Below are 27,449 nucleotides of genomic sequence, written 5' to 3'. Positions count from 1 at the left end.
TAGGGTCCTGCTCTGTTTCACAGGTAAAGGGTGTTAATGGACAGATCTCTTCTGCTCTAGTAAAACTGAAGCTGTTTAGAGACCTTAGGGAATGAGTCATCCTAGAAAGATCCTTTTTTCCTTTCTATTGCCAAGTTGTTTTGTTATTCTTTTTTTCACATAGAGAATAATTATCACCAATATTCATTTTAAAAAATAAGTCATCACAGACAGAAATGAAACACTCTGTATCCCTTCCTGATACCCTTCCCCTTCCTCCCCAGAAGGAGCTGCTGCCCTGCATTCACTGTTGATCATTCACATGCATGTTTTTATACTTTTCCTACATATGTATATATTAGTCTTTCTTTTTCTGATTTCCCTTCCTGGATGAAACTATGTTTTCCTTCTTTCTGGATACATTTTGAAGATAGAGCTACAGGATTTATTGATAATAGATCAGATGTAGGGTAAGAGAGAGAGAGAGGAATTGAGGATAATCCCCAGATGCGGGCCAGAGCAAATGGAAGCATTTTGTCTATATTATATGTGGAAATTTCCCTGAGCTGACCTTCTAGGATAGATGAAATCATATACTGACTGCCGTTACATTTCCCATCCTTACTTTATTTCTGGCTACATTCCGTGTAACTCATATTGTCTCCTAACCCTTCACTAGAGGAAGTTTGTGTATACCACAGGGCGATTTCATTGAGAATAAATCTTGTTAGGCTGCTGTGTATTCCCTACTGTGCAGCTTGTGGCACTAGCACCATTCCGACTTAGCCTATCACTGTAATGTGATGATGGATGTTCAGGTGGTCATTTGTCCCCAACCCCACAGAATTGGCTTCTGTCTTCAAGGCTTTCGGGACGGAGGTGCAAGTGGCACTGGAAACCTTTCTTCTTTCTGTGCTGCAGAATGCGGAGCTTGTCCGTGTTTTCATCACTGCTGCTGGCTTTATCTCCTCTGGCTCTTCCCTGCCCACCTTCCTCTCATCTTCTTAACTCTTCTGTGCAGCGTTGTGAAGTTTACTCAGTGAATGAAACTCTACCCGCTTAAATTTAGACAAACATAAATTTCCTTGTATAGTTACCTGATAGATTCCTCAGCTCGTTATTTTATTTATTTATTTTTTGCGGTACGTGGACCTCTCACTGTTGTGGCTTCTCCCGTTTGCGGAGCACAGGCTCCGGACGTGCAGGCTCAGCGGCCATGGCTCACGGGCCTAGCTGCTCCGCGGCACATGGGATCTTCCCTGACCGGGGCACGAACCCGTGTCCCCTGCATCGGCAGGCGGACTCGCAACCGCTGCGCCACCAGGGAAGCCCTCAGCTCGTTATTTTTAATATCTAGATCTGTAGCTCTTTTTCCCCATTGCTATGCTTGGAGGCCACTTTTTAATGCCCAGAGAAAGATTTTGTTTTGCTTTGTTAAGTTCTTTTCTCTCGATTTCTGGGTCTAAGGGCCCTTCTGGAAGGGTACCTGAGGATTCTGTGAAACTCGATTTCTAGATAGCTTAAACCTTATATAAAAGGTTTAACTTTAATAGCCTGAGGCTTGTTTGGTTCTGGGCCATTTAAGGCCCCCAGTAACATTTGTGTTTTTTCCTCTCTTTAGCACGAGTCTGCTTTGCCCTGGGATGACCATAGACCACAAGTTACCTGGCGTGGTGATGGAGCGTTTTTTGCTATGAGTGTCGTTTGCCCAGAGACAGGTATGGAAATAAATTTTTCTTCCTTTTGCTTTGAGGGTTTTCTTTCATTACACCCATGAGGTAACGATGTGCTGGTTTAGGTGTTAAATGAATATAGAGCTAAGAATCAGAAGAGTTCTTTGAGGCTATTTGGCCCAGCCTCCTACCTGTTGGATACGAATTTTTAACAAGATTCATCTAATTGGCTTTGTGAAACCATGACAGTTTTTATTAATAAGGAAGGTGTTTGGAAGTTCGGACTTGACAACATTTATCACAATGCTTTAAGTTTTGCCATTGTTGTTTTTCTCCCTCTATCTACTACACAGGGGCTCGAAAGTTCAGAGTGTGGGGTCGGGAGTTTGCTTTACAGTCAGCCAGTGAGCCTGTGGCAGGAGTGGGACCTGCTCTGGCTCGGAAGTGAGTGGGAGAAGAAACCTTGTAACTTCTTCCCAGAGAATTTCTTGGTACTAGGGTGGGAGTGGTGGTACCTATTGAATGTAGGTGTTTATAAAACACAAAGAGATAATTACTTTTTCTCATTTGGCTGTATGCCTGTATCTTTCTTTTTTAGTTCCGTGAAGTCTGAATGTGGTTTGAATAGTAGATTCTGAGCTTCACAGACCTCATCATTCCAAGGCCCACACGTTTTGTAGGTTATAGGCAGGGCCTACATGAAGCCACTGTGTAAAACAGAAAGTGGTGCTTAGAAGGAAAGTTGCAGTCTGTGAATTTCTGTGGGGCAGCAGAGCTTTGGTGAAAATTAGGAAAGGGCTTCCTTTCTCTGCACAAACTCCCACACTAAGGGGACCTGTTTGCTGAGGAACACGCGGGCTGGATTTGGGCCCGATTCACCTGTTGGCCTAGTACCATTGTGCAGGTCACAACCTGCTTGTGATATATGGCTGTCCTGGTTATAGATAGAAGAAATATTTCCTGCCTCAGTAGCATCTGTTACAGGCAAAACCTAGGTCTCTAGGTTTTAGACATCTGTTTCCCACCAATATTTGAGTGGCAATTGGATGACAGAGCAAAGAGAGAAATGTATTTGAATTAAAACTAGAGACAAATATAAACAATATGGGGCGATCAAGGTGTTTTCAGTAGATTGAGAAGTCTTTAAAAATACCTACCTGAGTTGCTGAAGTCATATAATTGAAGAAATAGTTCATGGTTTTATAGGACATTATACTGGGAATGGTTTAAATAATTTATTGGTTCTTTTAAAAAGTCACCCAAGTGCAGTCTAAATCTGTGAGTCTTTGTGGGCAGATAGAGCCCTTGTGCAAATCAGGAAAAGGCACTATGTCCTCTGGGCAGATACAGTCCCACACTAGGGTGACTGCTTGCCAGGAAACATGGGATTTAAAACTTCCTTGGATGGAGGCTTTTTGTTTTTGCTGAAAGAATTGTTTCTCTGAATTTCATCTTGTTCTTAGCCAGCTGGATGAGCTTTTGGGTGCTCTAACACTCTGGGTTTGCTTTAAGGCCCTCAGGCAGTTTGATTGCATCTATGCAAGACAAACCCAATCAGCAGGATGTTGTGTTTTTTGAGAAAAATGGACTTCTCCATGGACATTTTACACTTCCTTTCCTCAAAGTTGAGGTTAAGGTAGGTGCCTGAGTTGTTTTACCATCACATTTAGAGGACTTTCCACAGCTATAGAGAAGATTTGTATTTGATATGGCTATGTAAATAGAAGCCCCAGAGTAGACAGTAATAAAAATAGTGGCTTCCTATGACTGAATTTTTTTTTACACACCAAATTGTTTTTATTAAGGAGATTTTGCAGGGAAGAAATAGCATTCCTTCCTCACCCTAGATAAAACACAGAAAGGAAATAAAAATGTCAGTTTTTATTGTTCATTTTGAGAAAAGCATAATTCTTCCAGTGATAAAGATACTTGTCATTTTTAACATTTAAACCTTAAGGAGGTTGTGTACCATTTGGATCTTTGCTGGAGCAGAAACAAATCATGGTAATTTTTAATTGTGTAAAAATTTAAATGTATTAAAAGTTGAGAGAAGAGCTTAATGAACTCCCATGTACCTATTACTTACTTTCAACAGATATATACCAGCATTTTGCAAAATTATTTTCATCTATTCTTCACTCTCTGGCGCATACACACACACACACACACACACACACACACACACACACACACACACACACTCTTTGTAAAAATTTCCTAGGGTTTCAATTTTAAAAATCATATTTTCAATATTCATTTCTCTAACAGTTGAGAACATTTTTCTTTATATAAGCACAATTCCATTATCACACCTTATAAAATTAGTAATAATTCCTTAATATTACCTAATACCTCGTCCATATTCAAATTTCCCTGATTGTCTAAAAATGTCACCTTCATTTGGTTAAGTATTTAAACATAATGCATTTTTTTGAAGTCCTCTACATATGATGACAGAGATTTGTTTAATAACTCCATAGGTTAGTAATTTACAGCTAGGGATCAACTCAAGTGTGGGATTATTTGACTTGTGAGAGCAGGGAATTTAGCTATCATAAAGATTTTGAAGTAAATACGTAAAGGCCAGTGACAGGTCTTTTTTCCCTACTAGGTTAATGACCTTCTCTGGAATGCAGATTCCACCGTGCTTGCAGTATGGCTGGAAGACCTTCAGAGGGAAGAAAATTCCACTCTAAAAACCTATGGTAAGACAGCTCTAGTATCTCAGCCTTCTGCCCCATAAAATGTAATTGAAAGTAGTAGGCCGTGGAGTTTCCTTTATCCCTTTCACTTAGTCCTATAATGGAATCAAAGATAACTGAGGGGGGTAGGTAGAGATGAGGGAGTGGTTAGTTTTGATGGGAGGGATTTCAGTCATGTATCAGGCAGGGTATCTAGAGAAATAGAATCAGGGTAAGCTGGCTGGTTGGAAATTCAGTGAAGAGTTGATGTTGCAATCTTGAGTCCAAAATCTGTGGGACAGGCCCACAGTCTGGAAACTCGGACAATATTCTGTGTTACAGTCTTGAGACAAAATTCCTTTTTCTCTGGGAAGCCTTAGTTTTTGCTCTTAAGGCTCTATAAACTCTTTGGATGAGATCTATCCACATTATGGAGGATAGTCTGCTGTACTTAAAGTCACCCGATTATAAAGGTTAATCACATCTGCAGAATTCCTTCCCAGCAACATCTAGACTGGTGTTTGACCAAACAACTAGACACCATAGCCTAGCCAAGTTGACATGTAAATTAACCATCACAAGTCATCAGTGCTTTCTCTTCATGGATGGTACCAGTGTAGCAAATCAAAATGCTAGCCAAAGGAATACTGTGGAAGTGAAAGAGAAATGAGATTAGATATAAGTAAGAATCTTCTGTAAGTAAGCTTTTAAATGGTAAATCAAATTGTAAATAAGTATTTTTCAGTGTATATGTAACATGTGAAAGCATTAGAAAATAAAGATGGGAAGAAAAAAAGTTCTTCCGTAATTCTGTCACTCAGTAATAATCACTATTTAAATTTTCTTGTCTTCCCAATTTTATGTATACATCTCAGTATAGCTGTGATCTCATTTTTGTTAAATATGTAGGTATGATACCTGCAGTTTTGTAACTTGCTTTTACAGTGTGTCACAAACTATTTCCATTTCAGATATCTATCTGTATCATTTTAACTTGCTGTATATTCATTTATGCTACAGTTTATTAAATCTTATGTTGTTAGACGTTTAAAGTTTTGTAATTTTTCACTGTCATCAATAGTGCACTGAACATTTTTTTCATAAATCTTTTCATTTGCTTGATTATTTTCTGAGTGGCTTTCAAACGTTTTAATCAATAGAACTAACTGAAATGTTATTAAGAAGCTCATTCATTCATTTATTCATTCAACACAATAGTTCTCAACCCTGGCTGCAACTTTAGAAAAAAAAAATGCTATCCATGTCTTATCTCAGAGTTGCTCTCAGTGCATTATAATGGGGACTATACATCAGTATTAATTAAAAAAAAAAAAGCTTCCAAGTGATTTTCTTTTTTTGTAAACACTGACATTTATTTATTTATTTATAATTTTATTTATTTATTTATTTTTGGCTGCGTTGGGTCTTCGTTGCTGTGTGCGGACTGTCTCTAGTTGCGGCGAGCGAGGGCTACTCTTCGTTGTGGTGCGCAGGCTTCTCATTGAGGTGGCTTCTCTTGTGGAGCACGGGCTTTAGGCGCACGGGCTTCAGTAGTTGTGGCTCGCAGGCTCTAGAGCACAGGCTCAGTAGTTGTGGCGCACAGGCTTAGTTGCTCCGCGACATGTGGGATCTTCCCAGACCAGGGCTCGAACCCATGTCCCCTGAATTGGCAGGCAGATTCTTAACCACTGCGCCACCAGGAAAGTCCCCAGGTGATTTTTTTAATGTGTAGCCAGAGTTGAGAACCACTGACTAACCAGGTGTTAATGGCTGGCCCTGTGATGTGCTCAGGATAAAAGTGTTGCTGCAAGAACAGCCACAACATCTGTCCTCACAGAGCATGAGCATGTAGTCTAACTTAACCCAAAGCTAGGTCAAAGTATTGTAGTAGCCTTGTTCTAGAACTAGGTTGGATTTGCTGTGATTGCTGAGTTAAGAATTAGTGATCAGGGAGATGTTTAAAGAAAAGAAATTCCTTAATATAATTAAAATCTTCATTTATGTGTGTCACCTGTTTAACAAAGGTTGGCTTTGACATGATTAGGTCTTTTTTTTCCAGGTTTATTGAGATATAATTGACATGCAACGTGTACATTCAGGAGGTACAATGTGATGATTTGATACATGCATATACTGTGAAATGTTTGCCACAGTAAGGTTGATTAACTCATCCTTCACTTCACATAATTACCATTTTTGTTGTTATGGTGAGAACTTTATTTTGGCTGCGTTGGGTCTTCGTTGTTGCGTGTGGGCTTTCTCTAGTTGCGGCGAGCGGGGGCTATTCTTCCTTGCCGTGCGTGGGCTTCTCATTGCAGTGGCTTCTCTTGTTGTGGAGCACGGGCTCTAGGCACGCGGGCTTTGGTAGTTGTGGCACGCGGGCTCAGTAGTTGTGGCTTTTGGGCTCTAGAGCACAGGCTCGGTAGTTGTGGCACACGGGCTTAGTTGCTCCGTGGCATGTGGGATCTTCCCGGACCAGGGCTCGAACCCATGTCCCCTGCATTGGCAGGCGGATTCTTAACCATTGCACCACCAGGGAAGCCCGGTGAGAACATTTTAAATCTACTCTTGTAGCAACTTTCAAGTATACAATACAGTATTGTTAACTGTAGTCACCACGCTATACATTAGATCTCTGGAACTTGTAACTGAAGGTTTGTACTCTTTGACCAACTTCTTTCTGTTTCCTGCACTCTACAGGTTTTGGTCTTGTTCTTTTAAGGGTAACTGCATGCTGATCTCCCTTGGACATAACTGCATGCAAAACACCTGGAAGAAAATAATAAGCATCTTAAGCGTAATACAACATAGTGATGCTAGTCTAGTGCTCTTGGATTGGGTGTTTTAATACTTTTAATCTAATTGCCAAGTTTTCTTCTTTCTAAGTCTTTATGGAAAAAAAAACAACTCACTAAAGCACTGTCCTATGGTAGGAGCCTTCCATCATCATGATCATGAAGTTTGAAGGTAGAGGCAGAAATGAACACGTGTGCTTCTGACCTTGTTGATGCTTAATATTTTGTCCTCATGAAAAACTATACTTTAACAATTATTGTTAATATTATTATCTTAATGAAGAGGCTGAGCAGAAAGGGTCATTTGAAAAAGAAAAGGGTGTCCTCATCCCCCTCTAGCAAGTGGTACGAAGTCTGGTCCTCTGGCCCCTGCCTCTGATGGCCTCCTTTTCATTTTCCCCTGCAGTTCAGCTCTGGACTGTTGGAAACTATCACTGGTATCTCAAGCAAAGCCTGCCCTTCGGCACCTGTGGGAAGAGCGAGATTGTGTCCCTGATGTGGGGCCCAGTGACCCCATACCGGCTGTATGTTCTCTGTCAAGGCTGACATTACCTCTGCTATGACTGGCACCGGACGACTGACCGGAGCTCAGGAGATAATTTAAGTGACATGGCAAATGTGGCTGTTGTTGATGGAAGTAAGGAGCTGAAAAGTGTGTCCATGGGCCTGCAAGGGGCCTGAGCCAGGAGCCTGCAGATGTGGTAGTTTGACTTAAACAGTGCAGGATTTTTATTTGATTGATTATTCTGGTTGTTTGGTTTGTTTTTACTTGTTTTGGTTTCGATTGGATGGGAACACCCTTAGGTGAGGCGTGTACTCCCCTGAGGACCATAGTCTCTCCTCTTCCCCCCCACATCCCTCAACTCCCTTTTCTATTACAACCATGGCCTTTACATATTTACTTGTCTGGGCTTTGAAGACATTGACATTTCTGACCCTGGGTGGAGAGGAAGACAACAGTAGGCTTGTGGCATTGGTGTGTCAGCCTTGTCTTTGTGCCCTGACATAGCGTTCCATTGACTCTCACACCACTCCATTGTGTTGCTTTTTTTGATATAATGCTTGCTAATTATGTACCTTTCCAGTATCTTCAGTTCAAGTCACAGACATCTGCCTAGTACTCGGATTGGATTGGTGTTTTTTAATTAGGTTGAGGGTTTTTGTTTAGTGAGGGGAAAGAAACTAGGGAAAGTCAGTCTTTCCTGAATAGACAGTTTATTTATTGCTGATGACATAAAGGAAAACTTGCTTCTAAGATTGTAATGTGAGTTGGTGTGCTAATTTATGTTCTATGTAGTGATCATAATACTGATTTTACAATCATATGTTCTGTATAGAGGACTTAAGCACATATGCCTTATTACCAGATCCATGTACAGGGAAGTGCTTTAAGGATTTTGGTTTATTCTGGCTTGGTTGCAGACCCAGGTTTAAAGCTAGAACTCTGACCTTTTGGCCTGCTTGCCGTAGTCCCTGGCACCTGAAACTCCAAGCCCCGTGATGGACTGCTATAGGCCTGGAGGTGACAGTAGCCAGATATAGACAGAGCTCTGACACTAACTTTCCTCCTCTACACTGTATTTAAGCTTATTCATGATAAAAACAATTACTTTTAAGAATCGCTGTATATTTTCTCCCACCATTATTAGTTAGTGGTACTGTGCTGTTCAGTTGCCTTGTTTTACAAATTGAACATCCATGTGTCTAATCCTCTTTCTCTCTCTCATGCAGACAGGGTATTGGTGACAGTCTTCCGGCAGTGTGGTTCCACCTCCCATGTGCACCTACCGACTGCTGCTCCCACACCCTGTAGCTCAAATCATGTTCTCCACACACCCTAAAAAGAGTAACGACCTCGCTGTCCTAAATGCCAGTAACCAGATTTTTGTTTATAAATGTGGTATGTTCAAAAACTGTTATCAGGATGTTCTGAATCAAATCTCTCCTACACAAAAGCAAACTATAGTTTGGTGTTGCGTTGGCTCTAGGGCTTCGAAAAATTTTGAAGTTTATAATCAATATCATTATTACTGTGATGTTTAATTGACTTGTAGGGTTTTTTGTGTGTTTGTGTGGGGGGCTTCAATCCTACTCTGGCTAATAAGAACAATTCTTTTTGCTTTGTTGAACTTGAAGGGTTAGTTATTTAAGAATAATTCTCAATCCTAGAAAGAACGTAGTATCTCATTACATCCTTAACATGTTTTACAGTTTTCATTGCCATTGCACATATTTTCAGTTGATCTCACAGCTTTCCTAGGAGCTATGTCAGAGGTGGAGTTTTTCTGTTTTATAGATGAGGAAACAGAATGCCAGAGGGTTTGCAGTCTGCTTGAGCAAGAAAGGACAAGGACCTCTACTTAGGTGTTTTAGCGTCTAATCTAGTTGTCCTTCCACAGTCCCGTTGCTCGCAGTTTCTAGTTGCTTTCCTGATGTACTTGGAGAACCTGTAATTTGTGAATTCTATGGTTGTGTCGTAAGTTATACTGGCGCATGGCAGTGGTAGGCTTGTTTTCAAATAAGGTTTGAATTCTCAGCCTGAAAGGTAGGCAGAAATTTAAGAAAGAGGTTGAGATGTGGTTATTTTCTAGATTGCTTTATTTGTAAAGTGGATTACCTTCTAGAACCCATTAAATGCAGGACCCCATATCCGTGGTATCAGGAAAAATGTTTGTAGCTTACTATGATAGTATTTGCATTTTTTTCCCCCTAGGTGATAGTCCAAGTGTAGACTCTACAGTGAAACTGGGAGCTGTGGGTGGAAATGGATTTAACATTTCTCTGAGAACACCTCATCAGGACAAGAGATACACGTAGGTTGTTCTTAGTTGCCTTGGAACTCTGGGCACAGAAGCAGCCAGCATTTAGTCCTAAATTCAGCCAACTGTTATTATCTTATCCTGTGCCTGTTGCTCAGTGGAACAAGAAGTAGATACAACACCTGGGCCCTGGTTTTTCAGCCTGGTTGGGGAAGTCAGTTACCTATATATCTGAATGTCATATATGCTGATGGGTGGCAATGGAGCATAAGTCTTAAACTGACTTAGAACCCATTCCCCCACCATCCCTGGGGGGGATTTTCAACAGGGAATATCCCGTGGGAAAGATGGAGATGCAGATGATAGATCACAGTGCATTTGCCTACACAGATGAGGATACGTACATTGTTAATGTGCGGCTGACCTAATGCAGTCTCTAGTTTGTCTCATCCTACAGTGCAGAACTTTTGGCTGCTGTGTTTCGAGGCTCTCAGGTTGGAAATCAGAATGCATTTTCCTATGGAAACGATAGTATGAACAGTTGTATATAATTGAATACCTCAGGTACATTATAGGCATTGTAAAATGACCCAGAAGCCAAATTATTAATTATAAGTCCATTTCTGTGAGAATCCAGAATTTGATTCTGTTCTGTTTAATGAGCCCATGGTCTTTTTTTTTTTTTTAACTTTCCACTTTATAACAAAGTGAACCAGCTATACATATACATATATCCCCATATCTCTTCCCTCTTGCGTCTCCGTCCCTCCCACCCTCCCTATCCCACCCATCTAGGTGGTCACAAAGCACCGAGCTGATCTCCCTGTTCTGTGCGACTGCTTCCCACTAGCTACTGATTTTACATTTGGTACTGTATATATGTACACGCAACTCTCTCACTTTGTCTCAGCTTACCATTCCGCCTCCCCGTGTCCTCAAGTCCATTTGCTAGTAGGTCTGCATCTTTATTCCCGTCCTGCCCCTAGGTTCTTCATGATCATTTTTTTTAGATTACATATATATGTGTTAGCATTCGGTACTTGCTTTTCTCTTTATGACTTACTTCACTCTGTATGACAGACTCTAGGTCCATCCACCTCACTACGTATAACACAATTTCGTTCCTTTTTATGGCTGAGTAATAGTCCATTGTATATATGTGCCACATCTTCTCTATCCATTCATCTGTCGATGGACACTTAGGTTGCTTCCATTTCTGTCCTGGCTATTGTAAATACAGCTGCAATGAACATTGTGGTACATGACTCTTCTTGAATTATGGTTTTCTCAGGGTATATGCCCAGCAGTGGGATTGCTGGGTCGTATGGCAGTTCTATTTTTAGTTTTTGAAAGGACCTCCGTACTGTTGTCCATAGTGGTTGAAGCGATTCACATTCCCACCAGCAGTGCAGGAGTGTTCCCTTTTCTCCACACCCTCTCCAGCATTTATTGTTTCTAGATTTTTTGATGATGGCCATCCTGACTGGTGTGAGATGATTTCTCATTGTAGTTTTGATTTGCATTTCTCTAATGATTAATGATGTTGAGCATTCTTTCACGTGTTTGTTGGCAGTCTGTGTATCTTCTTTGGAGAAATGTCTATTTAGGTCTTCTGCCCATTTTTGGATTGGGTGGTTTGTTTTTTTGTTATTGAGCTGCATGAGCTGCTTGTAAATTTTGGAGATTAATCCTTTGTCAGTTGCTTCATTTGCAAATATTTTCTCCCATTCTGAGGGTTGTCTTTTGGTCTTGTTTATGGTTTCCTTTGCTGTGCAAAAGCTTTGAAGTTTCATTAGGTCCCATTTGTTTATTTTTGTTTTTATTTCCATTACTCTAGGAGGTGGGTCAGAAAGGATCTTTCTGTGATTTATGTCATAGAGTGTTCTGCCTATGTTTTCCTCTAAGAGTTTGATAGTTTCTGGCCTTACATTTAGGTCTTTAATCCATTTTGAGCTTATTTTTGTGTATGGTGTTAGGGAGTGATCTACTCTCATACTTTTCCATGTACCTGTCCAGTTTTCCCAGCACCACTTATTGAAGAGGCTGTCCTTTCTCCACGGTACATTCCTGCCCCCTTTATCAAAGATAAGGTGTCCATATGTGCGTGGGTTTATATCTGGGCTTTCTATCCTGTTCCATTGATCTATCTTTCTGTTTCTGTGCCAGTACCATACTGTCTTGGTTACTGTAGCTTTGTAGTATAGTCTGAAGTCAGGGTGCCTGATTCCTCCAGCTCCTTTTTTCGTTCTCAAGATTGCTTTGGCTATTCGGGGTCTTTTGTGTTTCCATACAAATTGCGAAATTTTTTGTTCTAGTTCTGTGAAAAATGCCAGTGGTATTTTGATAGGGATTGCATTGAATGTATAGATTGCTTTGGGTAGTAGAGTCATTTTCACAATGTTGATTCTTCCAATCCAAGAAATGGTATATCTCTATCTATTTGTATCATCTTTAATTTCTTTCATCAGTGTCTTATAATTTTCTGCATACAGGTCTTTTGTCTCCTTAGGTAGGTTTATTCCTAGATATTTTATTCTTTTTGTTGCAATGGTAAATGGGAGTGTTTTCTTGGTTTCACTTTCAGATTTTTCTTCGTTAGTATATAGGAATGCCAGAGATTTCTGCACATTAATTTTGTATCCTGCTACTTTACCAAATTCATTGATTAGCTCTAGTAGTTTTCTGGTAGCATCTTTAGGATTCTCTATGTAGAGTATCACGTCATCTGCAAACAGTGACAGGTTTACTTCTTCTTTTCCGATTTGGATTCCTTTTATTTCCTTTTCTTCTCTGATTGCTGTGGCTAAAACTTCCAAAACTATGTTGAATAAGAGTGGTGAGAGTGGGCAACCTTGTCTTGTTCCTGGTCTTAGTGGAAATGCTTTCAGTTTTTCACCATTGAGGATGATGTTTGCTGTGGGCTTGTCATATATGGTGTTTATCATGTTGAGGAAAGTTCCCTCTATGCCTACTTTCTGGAGGGTTTTTGTCATAAATGGGTGTTGAGTTTTGTCAAAAGCTTTCTCTGCATCTATTGAGATGATCATATGGTTTTTCTCCTTCAATTTGTTAATATGGTTTATCACATTGATAGATTTGCATATATTGAAGAATCCTTGCATTCCTGGAATAAACCCCACTTGATCATGGTGTATGATCCTTTTAATGTGTTGTTGGATTCTGTTTGCTAGTATTTTGTTGAGGATTTTTGCATCTATGTTCATCAGTGATATTGGCCTGTAGTTTTCTTTCTTTGTGACATCCTTGTCTGGTTTTGGTATCAAGGTGATGGTGGCCTCGTAGAAGGAATTTGGGAGTGTTCCTCCCTCTGCTGTATTTTGGAAGAGTTTGAGAAGGATAGGTGTTAGCTCTTCTCTAAATGTTTGATAGAATTTGCCTGTGAAGCCATCTGGTCCTAGGCTTTTGTTTGTTGGAAGATTCTAAATCACAGTTTCAATTTCAGTGCTTGTGATTGGTCTGTTCATATTTTCTATTTCTTCGTGATTCAGTCTTGGCAGGTTGTGCATTTCTAAGAATTTGTCCATTTCTTCCAGGTTGTCCATTTTATTGGCATAGAGTTGCTTGTAGTAATCTCATGCTCTTTTGTATTTCTGCAGTGTCAGTTGTTACTTCTCCTTTTTCATTTCCAATTCTATTGATTTGAGTCTTCTCCCTTTTTTTCTTGATGAGTCTGGCTAACGTTTTATCAATTTTGTTTATCTTTTCAAAGAATCAGCTTTTAGTTTCATTGATCTTTGCTATCGTTTTCTTCATTTTTTTTCATTTATTTCTGATCTGATCTTTATGATTTCTTTCCTTCTGCAAACTTTGGGTTTTTTTTATTCTTCTCTCTCTAATTGCTTTAGGTGTAAAGTTACGTTGTTTGTTTGAGATGTTTCTTGTTTCTTAAGGTAGGATTGTAGTGCTATAATCTTCCCTCTTAGAAGTGCTTTTGCTGCATCCCATAGGTTTGGGGTCGTTTTGCTTTCATTGTCATTTGTTTCTAGGTATTTTTTGATTTCCACTTTGATTTCTTCAGTGATCTCTTGGTTATTAAGTAGTGTGTTGTTTCGCCTCCCTGTGTTTGCATTTCTTACAGGTCTTTTCCTGTAATCGATATCTAGTCTCATGGCGTTGTGGTCGGAAAAGATACTTGATACAATTTCAGTTTTCTTAAATTTACCAAGGCTTGTTTTGTGACACAACATATGATCTCTCCTGGAGAATGTTCCATGAGGAGTTGACAAGAAAGTGTAATCTGTTGTTTTTAGATGGAATGTCCAATAAATATCAATTAAGTCCCGCTTGTTTAATGCGTCATTTAAAGCTTGTGTTTCCTTATTGATTTTCATTTTGGATGTTCTTTCCACTGGTGAAAGTGGGGTGTTAAAGTCCCCTACTATGATCGTGTTACTGTCGATTTCCCCTTTTATGGCTGTTAGTATCTGCCTTATGTATTGAGGTTCTCCTATGTTGGGTGCATGAATATTTACAATTGTTATATCTTCTTCTTGGATCGATCCCTTGATCATTAGGTAGTGTCCTTCTTTGCCCCTTGTAATAGTCTTTGTTTTAAAGTCTATTTTGTCTGATATGAGAATTGCTACTCCAGCTTTCTTTTGATTTCCATTTGCATGGAATATCTTTTTCCATCCCCTCGCTTTCAGTCTGTATGTGTCCCTAGGTCTGAAGTGGTCTCTTGTAGACAGCATATATACTGGTCTTGTTTTTGTATCCATTCAGCCAGTCTGTGTCTTTTGGTGAGAGCATTTAGTCCATTTACATTTAAGGTAATTATCGATATGTATGTTCCTATTCCCATTTTCTTGATTGTTTTGGGTTTGTCATTGTAGGTCTTTTCCTTCTCTTGTGTTTCCTGCCCAGAGAAGTTCCTTTAGCATTTGTTGTAAAGCTGGTTTGGTGGTGCTGAATTCTCTTAGCTTTTGCTTGTCTGTAAAGGTTTTAATTTCTCCGTCAAATATGAAAGAAATCCTTGCTGGGTAGAGTAATCTTGGTTGTAGGGTTTTCCCTTTCATCACTTTAAATATGTCCTGCCACTCCCTTCTGGCTTGCCGAGTTTCTGCTGAAAGATCAGCTGTTAACCTTATAGGGATTCCTTTGTGTGCTATTTGTTGTTTTTCCCTTGCTGCCTTCAATATTTTTTCTTTCTATTTAATTGTTGATTGTTTGATTAATATGTGTTGTGGCGTGCTTCTCCTTGGAATTATACTTTATGGGAATCTCTGTGCTTCCTGGACTTGATTTACTATTTCCTTTCCCATATTAGGGAAGTTTTCAACTGTAATCTCTTCAAGTATTTTCTCAGTCCCTTTCTTTCTCTCTTCTTCCTCTGGGACCCCTATAATTCGAATGTTGGTGTGTTTAATGTTGTCCCAGAGGTCTCTGAGACTGTCCTCAATTCTTTTCATTCTTTTTTCTCTATTCTGTTCTGCAGTCTTATTTCCACCATTTTGTCTTCCATGTCACTTATCTGTTCTTCTGCCTCATTTATTCTGCTATTGATCCCTTATAGAAAATTTTTAATTTCATTTATTGTGTTTTTCATCATTGCTTGTTTGCTCTTTAGTTCTTCTAGGTCCTTGTCAAACGTTTCTTCTATTTTCTCCTTTCTATTTCCAAGATTTTTGATCATCTTTACTATCATTACTCTGAATTCTTTTTCAGGTAGACTGCCTATTTCCTCTTCATTTGTTTGGTCTGATGAGTTTTTATCTTGCTCCTTCATCTGCTGTGTGGTTCTTTGTCTTCTCATTTTGCTTAAGTTACTGTGTTTGGGGTCTCCTTTTCACAGGCTACCGGTTCGTAGTTCCCGTTGTCCATGGTGTCTGCCCCCAGTGGTTAAGGTTGGTTCAGTGGGTTGTGTAGGCATCCTGGTGGAGGGGACTAGTGCCTGTGTTCTGGTGGATGAGGCTGGATCTTGTCTTTCTGGTGGGCAGTTCCGCCTCTGGTGGTGTTTTTTGGGGGGTCTGTGATCTGATTATGACTTTAGGCAGCCTCTCTGCTTATGGGTGGTATTTTGTTCCTGTCTTGCTAGTTGTTTGTCATAGGGTGTCCAGCACTGTAGCTTGCTGGTCATTGAGTGGAGCTGGGTCTTGGCCTTGAGATGGAGATCTCTGGGAGATTTTCACCATTTGATATTACGTGGATCTGGGAGGTCTCTGGTGGACCAGTGTCCTGAACTCAGATTTCCCACGTCAGAGGCACAGGCCTGCCGCCTGGCTGGAGCACCTAGACCCTGTCATCCACACGGCTAAGAAGAAAAGGGAGAAGAAAAGAAAGAAAGAAGGGGGGGGCGGAGTGGGGGAGGGAGGGAGGGAGGGAGGGAGGGGGAGAGAGAGAGAGAAACAAAGAAAGAAACAAAGAAAGAAACAAAGAAAAAATATAATAAAGTTGTTAAGATAAAAACAAAAAATAATTATTAAAAATTAATTTAAAAAAGGGAAAGAAAGAAAGAAGAGAGCAACCAAACCAAAAAACAAATCCACCAATGGTAACAAGTGCTAAAAACTATACTAAGAAAAATGGACAGACAGAACCCTAGGACAGATGGTAAAAGCAAAGCTGTACAGACAAAATCACACACAGAAGCATACACATGCACACTCACAAAATGAGAATAAGGCAAACAAATATATACATCCTTGCTCCAAAAATCCACCACCGCAATTTGGGATGATTCGTTGTCTATTCAGGTATTCCACAGATGCAGGATACATCGAGTTGAGTGTGAAGATTTAATCTGCTGCTCCTGAGGCTGCTGGGAGAGGTTTCCCTTTCTCTTCTTTATTCGCACAGCCCCTGGGGTTCAGCTTTGGATTTGGCCCCGCCTCTGCATGTAGGTCGCCTGAGGTCATCTGTTCCCGCTCAGACCAGATGGGGTTAAAGGAGTAGCTTATTAGGGGGCTATGGCTCACTCAAGCCGGGGGGTGGGGGCTGGTGGGCAGGGAGGGAGGGCGGGGTGCGGAATGCAGTCCGAGCCTGTGGCGGCAGAGGCCATCATGACGTTGCACCAACCTGAGACATGCTGTGTGTTCCCCCGGGAAGTTGTCCGTGGATCACGGAACCCTGACAGTGGCGGGTTACACAGGCTCCTGGGAGGGGAGGTGTGGATAGTGACCTGTGCTTGCACACAGGCTTCTTGGTGGCTGCAGCAGCAGCCTTAGCATTTCATGCCCATCTCTGGGTTCCTCGCTGATAGCTGTGGCTTGTGCCCATCTCTGGAGCTCCTTCAGGTGGTGCTCTTAATCCCCTCTCCTCGTGCACCGTGAAATAAAGAGGCAAGAAAAAGTCTCTTGCCTCTTCGGCAGCTCCAGACCTTGTCCCCGGGCACACTCCCGCCTAGCTGTGGTGCACTAGCCCCCTTCAGGCTGTGTTCATGCAGCCAACCCCAGTCCTCTCCCTGAGATCCGACCTCCGAAGCTGGAGCCTCAGCTCCCAGCCCCCACCCGCCCTGGTGGGTGAGCAGACAAGCCTCGCAGGCTGGTGAGTGCTGGCCGGCACCCATCCTCCGTGAGGGAATCTCTCCACTTTGCCCTCCGCACCCCTGTTGCTGCGCTGTCCTCCGTGGCTCTGAAGCTTCCCCCCTCCAAGCCCATGTTCTTAATTACTGCACTACTTTGTCTCCTGGGAACATTTATTTCTAAATTAATGGGAATAATGAGCCAATAACTGAATATAACAAATAATATGTTTCTTAAATGTCATTATATGCAATATATTTAATAAATGAATATATTTCCTACCTGTGTATGATTTGGGAGCTGTCTGTATAATGCTTAGTAATTTTTCAAAGAGCATGTACATGGATTATTTCATTTCACAGACTTGAAAGTTTAGAGGACAGATTTAAGGCAAACTAGAAAGTGTGAGGCAATTGAGAATATAGTTTCATGTTTTAAAAGATTGTGAGAAGCATAGCTCTAAGTCATTTAGAGAAGATTTCATGAAGGGCATAAATAAATTACCTTGAACTTTGAAAAAGAGAGAGGTTTAGGATTGCCAGAGAAGGATTGAGAATGTTGGGTGTGGTGGGCAGAAGAGTGTCAGTGAGAACCCGAGGCAGGAATGCTCCTGTGTGGGGCTGAATGTAGTGGAGAGACTGAGTCCAGGGAGAGCTGGTTGAATAGGAAGATCAGACTAGTGTCTCAGCTTCTTCAGTGCCCGCTGAGGATCTGCTGCTTGAGCTGAAAGGCAGGAAGTAGCCATTGTGAGTTGCCGCGTGAAGTAGTAAAAACAGGCCCTCCTCCAGTGTCTGAATGCTACAGGAGGAAGGCATTAGCGGCAAAGAAGTCATCTCCCAAACTAATTACTCATTTTGATATGAGATGCTTAGGAAAGGATCCATTCAACTGAGGCCTAAATGTCTTCTGGAGCCTGGTTTGAATGCTGGTAAGTGGTAACAATGGAACACTCCTGGGGTTTATTAGTGTAGGACCTGGGGCAGTCAGTTTTTCTTCTGTAGTCAGTTTCTTGAAATGTTCTCTTCAAATCGAAAGATCTCAGAGTATAAGGTACTTAATTTTAAATACTAGAAAAACATATTCTTAAGCAAGGCAAACATTATTTTTGGATTTTCTAGTATTGGGCATTACCTCAGGTTTTGTCCCTCCAAATAAGGAGTTGACTGTATATAAAGTGGTTCATTCTTCATTCAGGAAAATCTCGGTGATGTTGAAGTCTTACTCATGTTTTGAAAATTCTTCAATATTTAAAACAGAATTCAGTTTGAGAAGAGTGAAGATGAAGAAGTAAACCCACTGAAGCTCAGCCTTCTCACCTGGGTTCAGGAAGACGTTTTCCTGGCTGTGAGCCACAGTCAGTCCACCCCAAGCTCTGTCATTCACCATCTGACTGTGGCCCCTTCTGAGATGGATAACAAGCAGGGACAGCTCAATATTAGGCATTCCAACAATTCCCTGTATTCCATGTGTTAATATGTGGATAGAGTTAGGCTTCTGTCTTTTATGAGCCTAGGACTTTATTTTTGTTTTTTACTTCCACTGAGCAGAGTTGAGGGGCAGTGGCTTCCTTTTTAGACATACTTAGCAAGAGGGTTAAGTCTAGTTTTTAGTCATGTCAAAATATAGATTAAAATGCATCAAGAATTGGTGAAAAATAGCACAAATACCAATAGATGAGGCAAAACATTTTTAAGGTGTGTTAAGAATTTTAATTCAGCTTATACTTACATTCCAGCAGAGTAATTATTAGCCTATGAGAATTAGCCACTCTAATTACCCTTGTTAGTTATTAAAATCAATTATGAGATCTATATATATGCACTTCATTTTGATTTAGTGACTTCAAAATACTTCTTCCGGCCTCCTATACATTTTGTTTGGCACTTGATTGCATTTATTACTAGAAAGCCTCTTCTATTTTTCTTTGCTAAAATTTCATAGCTCCCTGGCCCTGAGTTTCATTTTGATTCCTGACTGCATCTTTGTCACGTAACAGGTTTCATCAATGAATGCTGTTTTCTGTATTACAAGCCCTATTGTGCAGCAGATAGCGTTGTCTGGACAGCTCCGAGAAATCCTCAGGTTTCCAGTGTCAAAACTCGGCACCTTAGGCATACATTGATAGTAATCCCCAGATTCACATGTAATTAAAGGTCTACTGGTTAGCTTGAAATTCTGAAAACCGTTGTTGCAAAATTAGGAACCTCTCTTTATTGTATACATAAAGCATATTCCAAATGCAGTCATTAACTTCTAATCTTTGAATGATAATGCTTCATGTTTTTAAAAAGTATTTATTTTTGATTTATTTTGGCTGCGCCAGGTCTTAGTTGCGGCACACAGGATCTTTTCTAGTTGTGGCATGCGGTATCTAGTTCCCCAACCAGGGATTGAACCTGGGCTCCCTGCATTGGGAGTGTGGAGTCTTAACCACTGGACCACCAGGGAAATCCCAATAATGCTTCATATTTTTAAGAAGGTTTTGTCAATATGTCTGGATGCAGAATATGTGCTAGCTGCATGCAGACTTAACAGGGCTTCCTTTGGAAAACAGAGCAATTTACATTAGAAATGCCTAAATTATGCATGTTTCTACTACTCCAAATTTGAAGTTTTTTTTTATCATTATCTTGTAAAAGGTAGATGCCGTCATCTCATTTGCTGTAAAGGAAGTGAGAAGTCATTTAAAATATATTTCTGCTGCTTTGACTTTTGTTTCTCAAAAAAGACTGTTTTGTCCATGCAAAATGTTAATGTCTTTGATGGATATGTAGTCCCCCAATCAGCTTATAGCTTACATTTACTATAGCTTGTGCTTTGTAAAAGGTACTCTTTTAAGTGCATTTCCTATATTAACTCACTTATTTCTCACAATACCTCTCTGAAGTATGTACTGTTTGGCGCCCTCATTGTACAGCTGAGGCAGCTGAGGCACAGAGCAGTTTAAGTAACTTGCCTGAGATAACGCAGGTGGAGCCAGGATCCAATTCTAGCCATTGCACCTCCAGAGTCTATTCCCTTAACTTGTCAGATAATTTATCCTCCCCAAATTTGTGGCATTTTGGAGTTTTTTGTAGATTTGTTAAGAACTCTTTGAATAAATGTTAGCATTGGCACCATTTGCTTTTATCGTACCTCTTCCACTTCCTTTAAGACATGTCTACTCTTGGTTCGTTGACTCAGGAAAAACTAAAATGGCAATAACAGATTCCCCTCTTCCCATTAAGGGAGACCCACAGATTTCTATGAATGAATATAATAGCAGTAGAGGTATTAAGTGTGCTCACTTTCCTACAGATTCACTGCTTTATTTAATGCAGTAAGTTGAAATAAGTTGCAATAAGTTACATAAAGTTTCTGCCAGAATAGGAGTGATGACCTCACAATGTAGACACCTAGTTTATTGACATTGTGGAAAATAATGTCATGTGACAGGTAATTGCTTTACTTGGGCTTGCGCTTGCAATAGTTTATCTATTAGTGTGTATATACATATGGGTGTGCATTTATTATATTTATGTTATATTGAAATAGGCAGTGCAGCACCAAAGGAAAATTATATCATTTTCTGTTTTGCAAAATCAATGAAATGTCAGTACTTTTGAGAAAAATGGTCTGTTCAAGCCTTCCTCATTTCCTTTTTTTTTTTACTCTTGTCAGTTCATCTGTGGCAGTGGATGGGGTCATAATCCATCTGTGCTGCAACTCCAAGACCAAGCCAGTAGCACTGCAGGTGGCTGGTGGTCAGATAATTAAGTACCTTTGGGGTGAGTATCAAAATGTTAGGAAAGCATGTCTATGGCTTACGTAGATATTTAATTCTTGAGCACATATACTTGTATCTTATCAGTGCTGCGGTGGTTATTAGGTCTTTTAACTACCCTGAAAAACTATCCCTAATCTATAGAGTGGAATTAGCAGGTGTGTTCTCCCTGTATTTTCTCTTGTAATGAACTGGAGTACTTTAATGAGTTTCTGAAACACATTTGGAAAGCGATTTAAATTGCATGTTAAGCATTTTAGCAAGTATTAGTGTAACTTTTTTTTTTTTTTTTTAAAAAGAGCAGATCAGCTCTTGGTAAACCTCATCTGCCAATCCTGCAGAATCACCCTCTCTGGCTGTTGAACCGTGGAAGAACCCTGCTGAATTTCCTGTTCGATTTCCTTATCTGTGCGCACAGACCGAATTGGCCATGATTGGAGGAGAGGTAAGTAAACACAAGGCAGAAAAACTTACCACTTAGAGCAGTGACCCAGAAAGTGATAGCATTAAGTAGAAAGAGTGTGTGCTTTGGAGGTGGACCTGAGTGTCCACTAAATCTCAAGGCAACAATGAGAAGTTACTCACTGTCAACAATGAGAAGTTTCCTGAGTCTCAGCCTCTCAATCTCTGAAATGGGATTAAGAGATTGCCTGGCATGTAGTAGTTAGTTGATTCCTTTCCTTGGAAGTATAAATTCAAAAATAGAAAAATGCAACTGGCAGACATTTATCTCCAGTTGTACAAAACATTCAAAGTTAGTTTTATAAGTAACTTTTGGGGACAACAGAAATGTAATCTTGAAACTAGTAATCAGTAGGTTATCATTCATCAAATATTAGAATGCCTATAATTGTGGCAGGTGGTAGGACACAGTGGTTACAAAACCAAACAGCTGACTAATTCCTGCCCTTCTGGAATTTTTAATCTATCAATACGGGTATGGCTGTCCCTTCTGATAGGAGAATGAAGTAAATGAGCAGGGCGTAATGGTAGAGAATAGAGAAGTGTTTGAGGCTAGTTAGAGGATGGTAGCTGTGAGGATGGGGAGACCAACTTTTGGTGGTCTGGGAAAGCCTCTAGGAGGTGGTGGTGTATGTGCTGAGTGTGAAGAAAAAGAAAGCTCTATCTCTGAGAAAGGGAGAGTGTTCCAGGGAGGAGGAACTGTACCTACTGTGAGCTTAGAAAGAGCTCAGCTTATTCAAGGAACCTAATGGAAGCAGTGGCTAGACCTTAGTGATAGGCCATGGGAAGGAGTGTGGCTTTGCTCATTTAACATAGATTGGGAAACTGATGATTTTAATCAGGGAGTAGTGTGATGTGCTTCATGGTTTGAAAGGTTATTCTGGCTGCCCAGTAGAGAGTAGGTCGAAAGGGATGAGAGTTGAAGTGGCTGTGACTGGAGGCAGTGAGGGCCGAAAGGTGATATGTTTGAGACATGCGTAGGAGATAGAAATGGCAGGGCTTGCTGATGCACTGGATGCGCCATAGTCCACTTTGCACTAGACCAACCACATCTTAGGCATCTTAAGTCCCCATTGCAAGGACCTAGATGTGAAATCATAGGGCAATGGAACCATGTAATAGAAGAGTTTGGTTTAACTAGTTTGGTTAGAATTGTTTGTAATTTCATATTTTATTTCTTTGTCCTTGGCCTGACTGACAGATGTCGCTTTTTCATCAGTGACACTGAGGTATCAAGGCTTGTTCTGACACTGGATCTTTCTCAGTCTTGGCTCCAGGTAATATAGCTAACTCTCCCCTTTGCCTCCCCGACCTTTTGTAGGTTGCTTCAAATATCACATCATTTGCAGTATATGGTGAGTTTTTATTGTTAACAACTCATTCCCATACTTGCCACTGTTTTTGCCTGAGAGATGCTTCATTGAAAAGTAACTTTTCAGCGTATGAAATAGAAAATAGTCCCTGCTGTAATATCATTTGTCCTTTGAAGTCTTGATGACTTAAGATTGTTGCATACAATTTGTTGCTGTTTATCATGGAGTCCTAGACTGGAGAAAACTTTTCAAGTTCATTTACTTAGCCCCTAATCTCAACATAATATCTCAGTTGAATCACTCCACACCAGTTAGCAAAGAGAAGGAGGTCCTTCCTTAAGCAGCACATCCTAAGGTAAACAAAAATTTTCAGGAAATTTTTTAATATAACTAATATTTTACTTTGAATTACCATGTAGGCACCAAACTGGCAATATGCTCAATCTTCTTTGTAATCTTTCTTTTCTCACTGTGGCAACCCTCTATTGTATATCTGAAGGACTCCATCTCATGGTTCGTAGGAAATCGGCCACACTTTTTTCTGTGTTCCATGCCCCCCTAGTGTGTATGTGTGTGCATGCACACAATTTTCTTATGAAAATAAAAATAGCCCACTTATTTTCTTTGCTTCTATTGATAACTTGGAAACAGGGAATCTTTCACTGATACGATCATAGCTTTATCAGTACAAGAAGACAGAGAGAAGCTGCCCAACCCTCCCTGTGTTTTCCATATCAGTTGAGAAGTTGTGTATGGGCATGTGCATGAGGGCTCTGTGAGAGAGCACAAGATTCTGGGATAAGGTTGTTTATCAGAGGGGCTAATGGTCTTGAGGCTGAGTGAGAGAGCAGTGTGGCTTAGTTGTTAATTGCTTCCTTCTACTTTGGATAATGTGCAGTTTCAGCTGCAGTTAATGGAGAGTGGCTTGTCCTGTGTCTAATGGGGAATCTCTGCGGAAAGTGGAGAGGGGTTCATGCATTGTCACTGTTGTGCCCCAGGACACAAAGCTTATATTACAGGTAAGCTGATTTTTCAGGCTATATTTCTGATAGTCATTTGGCAGTAAATACCAAACAGAATTCTTGTGGATTATATTTTAGGCTCTCTTACCATTTGTATTAATTTATTATAAGCCTTTCCTTGCTAAGTTCTCTGTTAGCTTTATACAAAGGAATGTTAATACAGGCTCTGCCCAGTAAGGCTAAGAGGGAAACTTCTCTTAAAAGTCAAAATAAATTTTGAACACAACTAAATTTTGCCAGAAGTATGCTCATTTGACAGTGTTGTGTTAGTTCTCTAAGAAGAGTTAGGTAAAGTTGTATATCCTGGGTATTTAAATTTTTTTCTATTTAATTAAAAATGTTATTGATTTGATTTATTTATTTTAAGATGCCAAGGGGAAACTTAGAAGTTATTCATCATCGAGCCCTGATTTTAGCTCAAATTCGGAAGTGGTTGGACAAGTAAGTACCATGTGTATGATTAGTTAGCTTATTGTTATGACTTATGTGTGAAGACGGCAAGTATTCCATTAAGATTTTTAAAACTTAAAAGTCTTTAAATCTTTCATTACATATGTCTTCAATCAGATTCTCAGAGGTTCACTTTTTGTCACACTTTGCTTCTTATATCGTATGGTGTAATAGACATCCCTAGCAGAAGGAATCATGAGGCTCATTGTATGAAACAGGGCTTCCTAGCCTAAGGGGAACCATATGGGCTTTAGATGGCCTGTGAACCCAGGGAAATTTTACACCATCCTGTGTCTCTGTGTATTTGTCCGGGCAGAAGACACAAGGCTTTCAGCAGACTTATAAAAAGGCCTGTGACCCAAAAATGCCTGAGCCACTGTTGTGAAGGAAATGATCCATTGTTTGAATCTCTGAATTTGGGGGAAACTTTTTACTGGAAAGATGTTTACTAATATTTTGTTAAAAAAGAAACTAGACATCTACACATGGAACAACTCCTACAGAACACCTACTGAACGCTGGCAGAAGACCTCAGACCTCCCAAAAGGCAAGAAACCCCCCACGTACCTGGGTAGGGCAAAAGAAAAAAGAATAAACAGAGACAAAAGGATAGGGATGGGACCTGCACCAGCGGGAGGGAGCTGTGAAGGAGGAAAGGTTTCCACACACTAGAAGCCCCTTCGCGGGCAGAGACTGTGGGTGGCGGAGGGGGGAAGCTTCAGAGCCGCGGAGGAGAGCACAGCAAGAGGCGTGGGGGGGGGGGGAGCAAAGCGGAGAGATTCCCGCACAGAGGATCGGTGCCCACAGGCACTCACCAGCCCGAGAGGCTTGTCTGCTCCCCCGCCGGGGAAGGCAGGGCTGGGAGCTGAGGCTCGGGCTTCGGTCTCGGAGCGCAGGGAGAGGACTGGGGTTGGTGGCGTGAACACAGCCTGCAGGGGGTTAGTGCACCACGGCTGTTTAGGAGGGAGTCCGGGGAAAAGTCTGGACCTGCCAAAGAGGCAAGGGACTGTTTCTTCCCTCTTTGTTTCCTGGTGCGCGAGGAGAGGGGATTAACAACGCTGCTTAAAGGAGCTCCAGAGACGGGCACGAGCTGAGGCCAAAAGCGTGGACCCCAGAGACAGGCATGAGACGCTAAGGCTGCTGCTGCCGCCACCAAGAAGCCTGTGTGCGAACACAGGTCACTATCCACACCCCACTTCCAGGGAGCCTGTGCAGGCCGCCACTGCCAGGGTCCCGGGATCCAGGGACAACTCCCCCGGGAGAACTCACAGAGTGCCTCAGGCTGGTGCAACGTCACGTCGGCCTCTGCCACCGCAGGCTCACCCCGCATCCGTACCCCTCCCTCCCCCAGGCCTGAGTGAGCCAGAGCCCCCGAATCAGCAGCTCCTTTAACCCCGTCCTGTCTGAGCGAAGAACAGATGCCCTCCGGTGACCTACAAGCAGAGGCGGGGCCAAATCCAAAGCTGAGCCCCTGGGAGCTGTGAGAACAAAGAAGAGAAAGGGAAATCTCTCCCAGCAGCCTCAGAAGTAGCGGATTAAAGCTCCACAATCAACTTGATGTACCCTGCATCTGTGGAATACATGAATAGAAAACGAATCATGCCAAATTGAGGAGGTGGACGTTGAGAGCAAGATTTATGATTTTTTCCCTTTTCCTCTTTTTGTGAGTGTGTATGTGTATGCTTCTGTGTGAGATTTTGTCTGTATAGCTTTGCTTCCACCATTTGTCCGAGGGTTCTATCCATCCGGTGTTTTTTTTTGTTTTGAATTTTTTTCTTAATAATTACTTTTTATTTTATTAACTTTATTTTACTTTACTTTATCTTCGTTCTTTCTTTCCTTCCTTCCCTCCTTTAGACAAAGAATCATCCCAAATTGACGAGGTGGACTTTGAGAGCAAGATTTATGATTTTTTCCCCTTTTCCTCTTTATGTGAGTGTGTATTTTTATGCTTCTCTGTGAGATTTTGTCTGTACAGCTTTGCTTCCACCATTTGTCCTAGGGTTCTATCCGTCCATTTTGTTTCTCTTAGTAATTATTTTTTTATTTTAATAACTTTATTATCTTTTATCTTACTTTATTTTATTTTACTTTATCTTCTTTCTTTCTTTTTTTCCTTCCTTCCTCCCTCCCTCCCTGTCTCCTTTCTTTCTTTCTTTCTTTCTTTCTTCTTCTACTAATGCTTTCTTTCTACTTTTTCTGCCTTTTATTCTGAGCTGTGTGGATGAAGGGATCTTGGTGCTGAAATCAGGAGTCAGTGCTGTGCCTCTGAGGTGGGAGAGCCAACTTCAGGACACTGGTCCACAAGAGACCTCCCAGCTCCGCATAATATCAAACGGCAAAATCTCCCAGAGATCTCCATCTAAACACCAGCACCCAGCTTCACTCAACGACCAGCAAGCTACAGTGCTGGACATCCTATGCCAAACAACTAGCAAGACAGGAACACAACCCCACCCATTACCAGAGAGGCTGCCTAAAATCATCATAATTCCACAGACACCCTAAAACACACCACCAGACGTGGAACTGCCCAGCAGAAAGACAAGATCCAGCCTCATCCGCCAGCACACAGTCACTAATCCCCTCCATCAGGAAGCCTACGCAGCCCACTGAACCAACCTTACCCACTGGAGACAGACACCAAAAGCAATGGGAACTAGGAACCTGCAGCCTGCAAAAAGGAGACACAGTAAGATAAGAGAACACAGTAAGACACAAACACAGTAAGATAAGAGAAATGAGAAGACAGAAAAACACACAGCAGATGAAGGAGCAAGACCTAACAAATGAAGAGGAAATAGGCAGTCTACCTGAAAAAGAATTCAGAATAATCATAGTAAAGATGACACAAAACCTTGGAATAGAATAGACAAAATGCCAGAAACATTTAACAAAGACGTAGAAGAACTAAAGATGAAGCAAACAACGATGAACAACACAATAAATGAAATGAAAAATAATCTAGATGGGATCAACAGCAGAATAACTGAGGCAGAAGAACGGATAAGTGACCTGGAAGATAAAATAGTGGAAATAACTACTGCACAGCAGAAAAAAGAAAAAAGAAT

The 27,449-nt window shown here is 41.0% G+C and overlaps 1 protein-coding gene across 7 annotated transcripts in view; it reads left to right on the top strand.

The window, feature by feature from the left end:
* LOC111170904 (elongator complex protein 1-like) overlaps positions 1 to 25,115 on the top strand; it is a 38,003-nt gene extending 12,888 nt beyond the window's left edge. For 2 of the 7 annotated variants that reach the window (XM_089904472.1, XM_089904474.1), the window contains 7 exons: positions 1,601 to 1,697; positions 3,165 to 3,288; positions 4,264 to 4,357; positions 21,029 to 21,135; positions 21,431 to 21,576; positions 22,795 to 23,925; positions 24,296 to 25,115. In XM_089904472.1, the coding sequence (XP_089760598.1) occupies positions 1,601 to 1,697; positions 3,165 to 3,181 (114 nt within the window). In that variant the 3' untranslated portion in view covers positions 3,182 to 3,288; positions 4,264 to 4,357; positions 21,029 to 21,135; ... (1 more) ...; positions 22,795 to 23,925; positions 24,296 to 25,115. The other 5 variants (XM_089904475.1, XM_089904476.1, XM_089904473.1 and 2 more) reach the window with 5 other exon arrangements.
* The last annotated feature ends 2,334 nt before the right edge of the window (positions 25,116 to 27,449 follow it).

This window comes from Delphinapterus leucas, chromosome X (assembly GCF_059928025.1).
Source record: "Delphinapterus leucas isolate spDelLeu-1000000601 "Yukka" chromosome X, BTC_Dleu_Yukka2, whole genome shotgun sequence".
NCBI classification, from domain to species: domain Eukaryota; kingdom Metazoa; phylum Chordata; class Mammalia; order Artiodactyla; family Monodontidae; genus Delphinapterus; species Delphinapterus leucas.
The sequence above is the reverse complement of the archived record's forward strand: the minus strand, read 5'-3'. Positions and strand labels throughout refer to the sequence as shown.